The 9,994-nt window shown below is 36.5% G+C and overlaps 1 protein-coding gene and 1 long non-coding RNA gene across 2 annotated transcripts; both read right to left on the bottom strand.

Annotated features, from left to right (window-relative positions):
- Positions 1-1,630: 1,630 nt before the first annotated feature.
- Positions 1,631-2,064, bottom strand: LOC148862080 (uncharacterized). Its single transcript, XR_016112789.1, has 2 exons — positions 1,935-2,064; positions 1,631-1,823 (listed from the first exon to the last, which is right to left on the bottom strand). It is a non-coding gene; the product is annotated as an uncharacterized LOC148862080 (long non-coding RNA).
- Positions 2,065-2,459: 395 nt separating this feature from the next.
- Positions 2,460-4,204, bottom strand: LOC148862079 (major pollen allergen Ole e 10-like). The gene is made up of 4 exons (XM_088983815.1): positions 4,005-4,204; positions 3,132-3,160; positions 2,791-3,025; positions 2,460-2,636 (listed from the first exon to the last, which is right to left on the bottom strand). Exons 1-4 carry the CDS (start codon positions 4,069-4,071, stop codon positions 2,611-2,613), a joined length of 357 nt encoding a protein of 118 aa, XP_088839941.1. The 5' UTR covers positions 4,072-4,204; the 3' UTR covers positions 2,460-2,610.
- Positions 4,205-9,994: the final 5,790 nt, after the last annotated feature.

The following is a 9,994-nucleotide window of genomic DNA, read 5'->3' as shown; positions in this document are numbered from 1 at the left end:
ATTTAGGTTGGTCTAGGGGCCAGAGCCCTAGTTTTACATTTAAAGTTGGGCCTAGGTTGGCTCTCAACTTAGCCCAACCCTCCTGAGTTGCAACTTTATTATTTAGGAAAAAGCTATGATGCCTGGCAAGGTGCCAACTAGTTAGTTGGTAAGGTCTCTGTTAGTTGGAGTAAATTAAGGTTTGGAGAAGATCTCAAACCAAATTGGTAAATTAAGGTTTGAGAAATTCCCAAACCAAACCGAACCATTTTAGTATAGGAATCAAATTAGACCAAATCATTTTATTACGATCTGGCCCGGTTTCTAATATGGTTTGGGCTATTCTGTTGGGCTTAACCCAATTAGAAAGCCCAAATAACATGTATACCTACATAAATAACTAATATAATTCAAATGTCAAATTAAAATGTTAATAAGTGCCACCTAGTACTATTATATGAATTATATTTGCACCTTCTCAAATATAAACAGCTCCTTGGAAATCAACTTACAAGTTAAAAATTGAAACAAACAATCATGTCTGAAATGTTAAATGAATATATACATACATACTTACATGCATATGTTTAAACATATACATTATATATTATATATATTAATAAACATGTTTTTAATAATTCAGTTTAATATGGTTTACGGTTTGATTTGGTTTGATTTCTAAAATTTAGAAAACAGACCATTACTGTATGAGATATTCTAAAACCAATACAAACCATTTTAAGACTAGACCAGACCAAACACCCTTACTCGGGACTGAATCCTTCCTCCACAAGGGTTTCAGTTCAGAGGGTTCTGGATTTCGGGGATGGACTACCCTTGTGTAGCCCTATGAAGCCAATGATAATAATAATAATAAACTATGATATCGGCCTGTTGTGTAGTCCTATACTAATCCAAAACTGATCCCAATTCTTCATTTGGCTTTGTTTGGGAAGAGTACAAATACAAATATATACAGTGCAAAGCCTTGTATATATAATATTGTATTTCTAAACCTTGTACCTGCATCACACATATTTGTATTTGTACTCATCTCAAACTGAGCCAAACAAATGCACCAAAGTAAAACTGTGCTTATGTTTGGTAAGAGTGAAAAAAACGAATGCACTGATGTGAATACAAATTTATTCAAATATTTGGATGCAAACCAGTTCAGTTTTGCAGTCATAAATTTATAGTGTCTTGTTTGGCCATGAGAGTGCAAACATGAATTTCAAGGCAGGAACCAACCTATTTTACATTAACCAACCTTGAGTTATCTTCAGATTTTAATCCTAAGTGTGTTTTATGATGTTATTTTCAATTTTTAAATTAATTACATAACATCAAATACTATTTTTCGAAAAGAAATATTTCATTTTCCTTCACTTTACATGCAACCAAAGACATCAGTATTTTGATTAAAAAAACTCATATCATTTACCTATGTCGATCTAAGGTGAAAAACACCCCCATATAAAATGACATAATTAACATTGTCATATGCATGTAGATAATAAGAGATAGAAAAATAGGGGAGAATGTCAGAAAAAAATGATTGGAATTGCATCATGTAGCTGGGAGGATGAAAGTTTTCATCCTGAGCGATCTTGTGGTGATATTCTGTAAATTGATTTGAAGAAACCTTCATACATGTGCAAAGGCAAACCAGTAGTTACTTAACAATTGCTTGCTCCCTCCATCAAAGAGAGGGAACTTTCGATTTCCTTCAAATTGTTGCACAAGCTTGACTCGTGGGCATTTGGCAAGCCTTTTCAAAGTTCGGAAGACTAAATTTTGGTCTTTTGTGTTTGGCAATGAAAAGACGGGGAAGTCGGAAAGACCTGCAACCTAGAAAGCTTGTGAAAGCCCAAAATGGTCGAAAATCAATAAGCTCTTTCCACACCTAAACTTTTTTATTAAACTAGTAGACCATGATAGACCAGGATACTTACCAAATGGTCTTGATCTTGACAAGACTCCAAAAGCTCAGAAGATCAATCGAAAGCTCTCTAAGCAGCTTTTGGGCCAAAACCATTTTCAATTCAAATTCATCTTGTCCTAACCATCAAAATGTGTGCATGAGTCCCACACACACACACACTAGGAGCAACCATTCTTCTAACAAGAATGCAATGATTCTCTGATATGGCAAAAATGACAAGAAAAGAAGAGCCTACAGCAAATCTCAATTCATTTTCTTTTGTGCAGAAATGAGCAGCTTCATTCTGTTCATTGTGAAAAAGTTGATGGAATGTGTCCCACTAGGAGGCATCTCCAGTGCATAAAGTGTAATGGAATCTCAAATACAATGAACGTACTGTTCAATTTCACATTCTCCACAGAAGTCACCTTGTAGGGATGCAGACAGCCACTTAACTTAATCCTTGTAACTATGGGGTTAAATAAGACAACCAGAGAGGCAAGAGTAAAAACAGAGTGAAACAACAAAAAAGGAAAATAGATGCAAAATTAGATCATTTCTCTGCAAAATACTGAATTCATAGGAAGAATGAATGTTCCTGAAACAGAAGACCCTCGCATTCATCACATTTACATAAATTTATATTCAAGCAGCAGCTTAAACAACTGGACTCAATAATCCTCTGCAGGGATTCTCATTCATACTTTCTAGTTATAAATGCAGTTACCATAACCTGCAAAATGCAAAACCCAAATCCTTTAGTACCAACTATCAACATATAACATTTACAGCAAGCAGATTTCTTGCACAGTTTGCAGAGAACTACCAATTTGATAGTTCTGTTACTTCTGAATTTTCTTCTTCAACTATTGGAAAAGAGGGCTTACTTGGATCAGTAGTAACAATGAGTGCTGAGTTCTTGAAGTCACAGTTCCACCTGTTCTTGCCCCTGGACTGGTAGTAGAGGTTCATAGCAACAGAAGCATGGTTAATCAGATTATCTGGGAAGAAGCAAGGGCACCCCCTTTGCAAAATGCGGCAGTCCACCTGAGAGCAGGCATAGTTGATGTTTGCTAAGAGAGTTGCATCATCTGATGAAGGCTTGGCCACACACCAAGTTTTCTGCAATACCATGAGAATTGTACAGTAGTCAGTTCAATGAGATGAAGTTTTCCTTCACTGTGAATGTAGTGTATAACATTCTTCTGTAATGCGCTTTTTGGATTACCTGTCCGCTCACTAGTCTCAGGGTTCCTCCTGCAAAAATTTATACAGGCAGATCAGTAGTACATCTCAAGAATTATAGGTCATACAGATAAATTGTAATATTAAACAAGAAAAAAATATTAGAATTGTTTGCCAAGGTGGAAGCTGAATGGATTCAAAGACTGTAACTCAGATCAAACCAACTTCAGAGTGAACTGATTCCAGGACTAGACTTCGATGTAAAATGAAATGGGTATTCTAAATCCAGATCAAATTGACTGAAACCTTTCTGATTCAGGAAATTTGAGTTAAATATTTAACAAAAAGTGGAGAGTTAGCTAAATCTACCTCAGATTCAAAAGTTAGCACATGAATTACATGAAAGTCATGATACCGACAGCATGACTCTCACAGATTTAAGGTTAGTGCATTTAGAGATGAAAAGAAGAAATGAAATTAAGGAAAACCCAGTTCAGATCTAATGGATGACCTGCAATGCAGGAAAGCTGGAGGAAGATTTTTAAGTAAAACAGAACAAGTATAACCCAGTTCAAATTTATGTAAACTTCTGTTTGTTTCTCTAACCAAGTTCCGATTTCATGATCCAATAGGAGAAAAAAAGTTCAAATATGTAGAAGCAAGGATTCATTTTTTTGGGAAAACTAGTTCAGACAAATAAATCTCGAATGTCCACTTGAGATATAAATAGAAAATATTACTAGCAGACCAGACACAGTTCACATTTTCAGAGAAAAAAAAAAAAAACTCGCCAAATCGAAGAAAATCTTTCCATACAGTTGAGTCTACCCCAAAGAAAATCCCAAAAAGAGGGAAGAAATGAGTACAAAATCAAGTGAAAAAAAATGAACTCAGAAACCCATGAAGTGACAAGTACCTGAGCTGAAGGACAAAAGCAGCGCAAAAAGGAAAAGATTGTTAGGAGAGAGAGCAACTTTAGCCATTGCTGAGAGAGAAGATAATAGAATGTTAATGTCGACTGTGGGTTCCGTGGAACAAGGCTGAGAGCATAGGGGGCGGGGAGGAGGGACTAGGGAGTTGATATTTAAAGGGTAAGAAAGGCAGTAACGGCTATGTCTAACGAGCCGTTGTACTGAACTCACAGACCACTGGTTAACAGAAATTCCAAAGATTAATTTATTAAAGCAAGGTTGTTAAATATATCAATAAAGAAGTGAAAAGAGATTAATTAACAGTGAATTACTATCCTACTTAATACCAAAAGAAAAAAAAAAGTTTATTATCCTTAAGCGCATACCCCTAGAACAATTTTAAAAGGAATAAAGCAACCTAAGTGATGATGTTAATAATTATATTAAAGAGAGGGGTGCCTTCTACCTTGTGTCTATTCACAGGGGATGCAGCCTATCAAATAGGATTTGACCAAACTTTTGGATTTCCATACTAATTAACCACAAATACTCTTCTCCCCTCAGACATATGTGGTGTTTGCAGGATTATCATGATGCTCCTTTTACCCTTTATATTCATAAATTTTAAACTCGTGAGAATCAGATAAGAAGAAGGTATAGGAAAATCCCATCCTCCCATTTCATGGTAGGTAAGGTAATCAAAGAGATGTAAATAGATCGGATTGGATTCAAATCAGATATTTTCAAATTCAATCTAATAGGAAATGTATATGATTCAAAATTCAAAATCAAATCTATTGGATTCACTGACACCCCCCCTCCCCCCACCCCATTCGAATTCGATTAGTATCATTTTATTGGATATCCAAAAACGATTCGATTCAATTCAATTGAAGGGTTTTGATCATTCCCCGTATAAAATTACAACCATTTTATCATATCTATTTTAAAACAAAATGGGGTATACACGTCTTTTTTGTAAAACAAAATAAATAATATAAAAAACCAAGTTACTGAGATTGAACCAAACATTCATTGGTTGATGAGTTAGTTGTTTTTCTTTCTTTTTTCTTCCCAGGTATGGAATATTGAGGGGTGGGCATGTGATTCACTAATCATACCACGGAGAGCCTACATTTACACAGGTTTGATCTCATACCATCTCAGCTACTGGATCGTTGGGAGGGATGCAAGTGACCATCTGTATATTAAATGGACATGGTCATGCTCTATAAGGTTTATGAGCAGTTAGACAGACTCTCTTAGAAAGTTTGGTAGGGCTTCTTTGGACAAGCAACTGAAAGAAGATTCGGTGTAAAGCCCTTGTCTTTGCTGAAGGACAGGCTAATTTGGGCTTTGCAGATTTTTACTAAACATTGTTTATGTGTTGTCCAGGTAAGATTCTCCATGCAAAACCCTCCCAAAAGGGCACCTTCGGGAGGGATTTCACATTGCTGCTTGGCTTTTGGGGTAAGGCCCACTTGGAAAGCTAACATTAAATTGACCATTTAACTATTTGCATGGTTTTTCCTTGAAGTTTCTCTTTAGTGGCTTCTGCAAAGCATCTCAGCTAAAGCAATTCAACTAAAGCTTCTCAGCTAAAAGCCCACTCAAAAGAGGTCTGGGACTTTTGGTAGACCCACCAATAGAGCGAATGTGGAATTGTTTTTGCTGTTAATTCTTTTTGGATGGTGTAGGGCTGCAAACAATATTCGTTTGTCCTAATTCAAAATTGAATCAAATTCTTATAGTAATCTGGTTTAATATATTTATAATTGGACCTCGATTTGATTTGGTCCAAATCTGACAACATTTTAAATTATAAATACAGTTGTTTTAAATGTTGTCTTTTTGTTAAAAAGTGAGTTAAGTCAATCCAGTGTCTGATAAAGGGTAACACTCTATTAACTCAGATAGTCTCTACACTTCTGATTCACGCAGTTAGGCAGTCTCTTGGGCTCAGCTCATTAGGTTAAAAAAAAAAAAAAAGTTTGATCTGTTATCTTTCTCTTTGTTCAGTTAATGTACAGCTATGATCATCCTAATACACCATTCTAGTTTTCTATCTTGCACTCTTTGGTGGGTGTAGGATCCATCAGAGTAAGCTCTTCCATTCTGACAGGTTTTGTTTGTAGCTTTTGGTGTTTATAGACAGTGCCATCCGTGCGGCGTACTCCACTTCTCCCTTACATTTTTGTTGGTTGTTTTATTTCTAACAAGATGAAGGACGGTGGGCTCCATGCTAGCCTTGTTTAGTCAGTTTGGTAGGAATCATGGGGGCCCACGATAGTGTAAATCTTCACCATCATCTGGCGATGAGTAGACTGAAGAATGACATGGGCCTATAGCCCAACTTTGCTTAACGTTCGCACTGGCCCATGCCACCATATGGATCCATATGATAATCGCTGCTTTATTTTTAGGGTTACCCTGATTCCAAATGGAGGCAGCTCAGTGTGGGCCATGAAGGGGGATGGCCTTCTGGTGACCTTTTGAGTTTTGGCTGTAGGCTTGTTTGAGGAATCAAGATGGGAATAGAAATGGCCAATCCTTGTAGGGCCCAAGTCGAAAAAGCTAAAAAAAAAGGCCCAACTCAGGCATGGCTAGGAAAGACATTGACAACTCAACCATAGGTTAGAATTGAAGGACCTTCCCTATACATCGTGAGAGTTAGGGTAGTTATTCCTAGATCCTAGTCCAGTCAGTCTGGCCTGCAAATTTCTGGGCTTAGGCCCAATATCCTAGGCTCGTCTTAGCCCAGCCATATGTGTGTACGTTCTGAACTTGTGTAAGGCCTGGCCACAGCCTATATTTCAGGCCCGAGGGCTGATCTGGGTCAGGACAGGCCAAGCCCAGATTACAGTTACACTAAGGCCCCTATACTAGGTGCCAAGGCCAGCCTTGCCTTTGATGTAGGGCCTTAAACGGTTTGCATCTGTATCAGGCCATTACCAATGTTGGTCCCAGCTATCTGGGGTCTTCTAACTTTTTCAGATTTTGGAACAAACGGTATGCATCCTTCGAATTCAAATTTGAATCCTATCTAGTTAAGAGCGATTCAAATTTGACATGTTCATAACTGGAGTGAAAATGGATTCACCCCAGTTGATTCATGATATTTGAATATATATTCTTACTGGGTGCTAGATTAATGGCCTTTTTATTCTGGTTTAAATGTTGTATGTTTAGTGCAAGGTGCCAACTGGCTGGTTGTAGCGGAGATTTGGGATCGAATTCCACCTGCACCAGGGCTACCCCTCCCAGTTGTGTAGGCCCGTGGATCAAGAGAAAAAAAAAAAAAAAAGTTGTATGTTTACTAAAAAGTCATAGATTCAAGACTCAAGAAATTATTTTCATTTCATTTTCCTTATGACATGCAATATCTTAAGATTCTTTGAACTTATAATCAATGAACTAATATCACAAAAATGGTAACCAATCAGTTGGTATTCATCCAAACTCACACAGCGGGAAGGGGTTTATTGGTCATATTATACATCTTCATATATCTTTTGGAGCATTAGTTTGCTAATATCTTTACTAAGGCTATGACCTGTGAATAGCATGAATATTCCCATAGAATCAGCTTGAGGGGGAACATGGAGGGTAAGAAGTCATACTTGTCCAATTCATATATTTTATGTATTTGCACACATCGACCTTGTAATTTCTATATTCACAGGTTAGTCCCTTTTACAGCTTCTCTATCCTTGAGAGAGAGACGAGAAACCCATGTATCTCTTTTCTTTTTCTTTTTCATTAACCTAGATTAAGCAATAGCCTGTATTAGTTCACTGTCTCCAAGAAGCATATCTCTTGATGGTATGATTGCTGCTATAGTGTGGTGAAATGTGCTGGAGGAACGAATTTTCTTCATTGATGTTATTCTATCACATACTATACTGTGAAGTGGTAATCCCACTTTATTGTTCATCATCATCATCATCATCAAAGATTCTTCCCAACTGTATGGGTCCAATGCATGAATCCTGTCTCAACTCTGTTCTGTTTAGTGTCACATATCTATTGTTAAATTATGAGCGCTTAAATCATTTTTACTACTTCAATCCATGTCCTATATGTCTGAACCTAGCCTTTTTAGCCCCTTCAACTTGCAACAGAGCGCTTAATTCCACTACTTTTATTCATGTTTTCTTCCTACTTCATTGTACATTAGAATATCCACATAATTCCTCTTATTAGCTTTGCTTGCATCCATAACTTCCTCATCAACCAACTTATAAATCCTATGTCAACCCTTTCTTAGTTCAGAAAAACCCTATTTTTTCCTTCCACATAGATATAAACCGGCTGATTCCAAATTGCATTAAAATCTAACCCCCATTTCTGTTTCATAAACCCTGAATGCAAATTTAGTTTAAGCCCTCTGTTACAACCATTTGAGACTTGGTAAAACCAAGCCAATAATTTACCCAGTAATAAACTTGCCCAACCAAGAGCCTTGAGAGGTCTTTCTGAACTCAAATTGAAACCTAATATTAACCTCTAGAAAGCTACCATTTTCTGCTAAAACCTGACAGACTTGTTTTATTCTTTCCCACTTTCATTATGTGCCTGCATGATGAACTAGATGATGAAGGTAGATAACAAGGTTAGTAAGTTAGATTATGTAGAGTGGAGTTTCCGGAATGCTATGGTAAATAAGGATGGGTAGTTACCTTAAAAAACTGGCCATTGAGATGCATAAGGTGTGAATATTTGATGGAAGGCTTGGGTTATGACATGGAAGATAAACTTCCTGTGAAATTATAAGTAGGAGGTTTCCTCTTGTCAAGCACTTGAAGCACATAGAAAGTTAATCCCCATGCCAAAAGAACTTTCCCTATACAGCCTAAGATCATAAACCCATGATAATGGGAAACCTCCTATTTATTAAGTACATAGAGAGTTTCTTTTCCATGTCATAATCCAAGCATTCCATCAAAATTCACACCTTGTAAGTTCCAATAACTCAGTTTCTATAGTTAAATCCTTAAGAATTTTTACTCAACTTTTTGCTTGCCTCTTATTTTTCTATCAAATCAAACACAGCCTTAGAGAAGGAGGTTTTCCTTTTAAGTGGGATGGATATTAAGTGCTTGTTTTCATTTATTCCATTTGTTATCCAGGTAGTTTCTGGATGGGGGTTATAGGGTCAGTTACTGAAAGTTGCAATGGAAAGGACAAAATGGGCAGGTTGTTATTGTTCTTTGTAATTATAATAACAAGAAAAGGATAATATGTGGGAAGATCATTAGGGGATATTTCAATGATAAATACAACTTGTATAATTTATTAATTTAATATGTGATTATCTCATAGAGGGCATTGGTTGAAACATAGAAAACATTTAGGCACACCCCATTTCTGATAAAGGGGGTAATACCCCAATCATTAGACAGAAAGCACGTGTTTTAAAAGACAAATGAAATCCCCCATTTTTGACTTTTTATCATAAAAACAATGGTTTCCTTGTAGTATCATTAGGGATGTTCCAGGTTTATAAAAAATGGGATGTGTGCCCAAATTAGTCCCATACATTAAAGCTATGAAGTGTAAAAGCCTAGTTCTACATAAACAAATCAAAGGACCTTCCATTATCCTACATGGTTGTGGTTCAATGCATGAAGCATTCAATGTCATTCATAACAAATAACAAAATTTCCCATAGACAAATTTCTTTATGTTTCAGTGAATTACAAGTTTTTCTAGAATGTTCAATACATGAAAAGACACTAGAAGATGTTTACCAGGCTGAACAAGTGTAGATAACATGAGAAACAACTAAGAATCAAATACTGATGGAAGAGGAGAAGAGAGAAAGGACATCAAAAATAACTCCATCAGGCACATTCCATTACCAGGTCATGGTCTTTGGAGATCAAAATGCAAAAGCAAGATAACAAAGGACAATGACTGTTTTATTCTCATGGACAACATGATCACCTTGAAGTGTACATGGATAATATGATCACCTTGAATCATTTCTCATCAT

This window comes from Nelumbo lutea, chromosome 4, assembly GCF_056320005.1.
Source record: "Nelumbo lutea isolate HS-2025 chromosome 4, American lotus-T2T, whole genome shotgun sequence".
NCBI lineage: Eukaryota > Viridiplantae > Streptophyta > Magnoliopsida > Proteales > Nelumbonaceae > Nelumbo > Nelumbo lutea.
The sequence above is the reverse complement of the archived record's forward strand: the minus strand, read 5'-3'. Positions and strand labels throughout refer to the sequence as shown.

Bases quoted from the DNA above. Each gene is read 5' to 3' on its own strand.
- LOC148862079 (XM_088983815.1), bottom strand. From the start codon at position 4,071: ATGGCTAAAGTTGCTCTCTCTCCTAACAATCTTTTCCTTTTTGCGCTG. The intron at 3,026-3,131 runs GTAATCCAAAAA...ATGGTATTGCAG, and splicing joins TGAGACTAGTGAGCGGACAG to AAAACTTGGTGTGTGGCCAA. The intron at 2,637-2,790 runs GTAAGCCCTCTT...TGCATTTTGCAG, and splicing joins CATTGTTACTACTGATCCAA to GTTATGGTAACTGCATTTAT.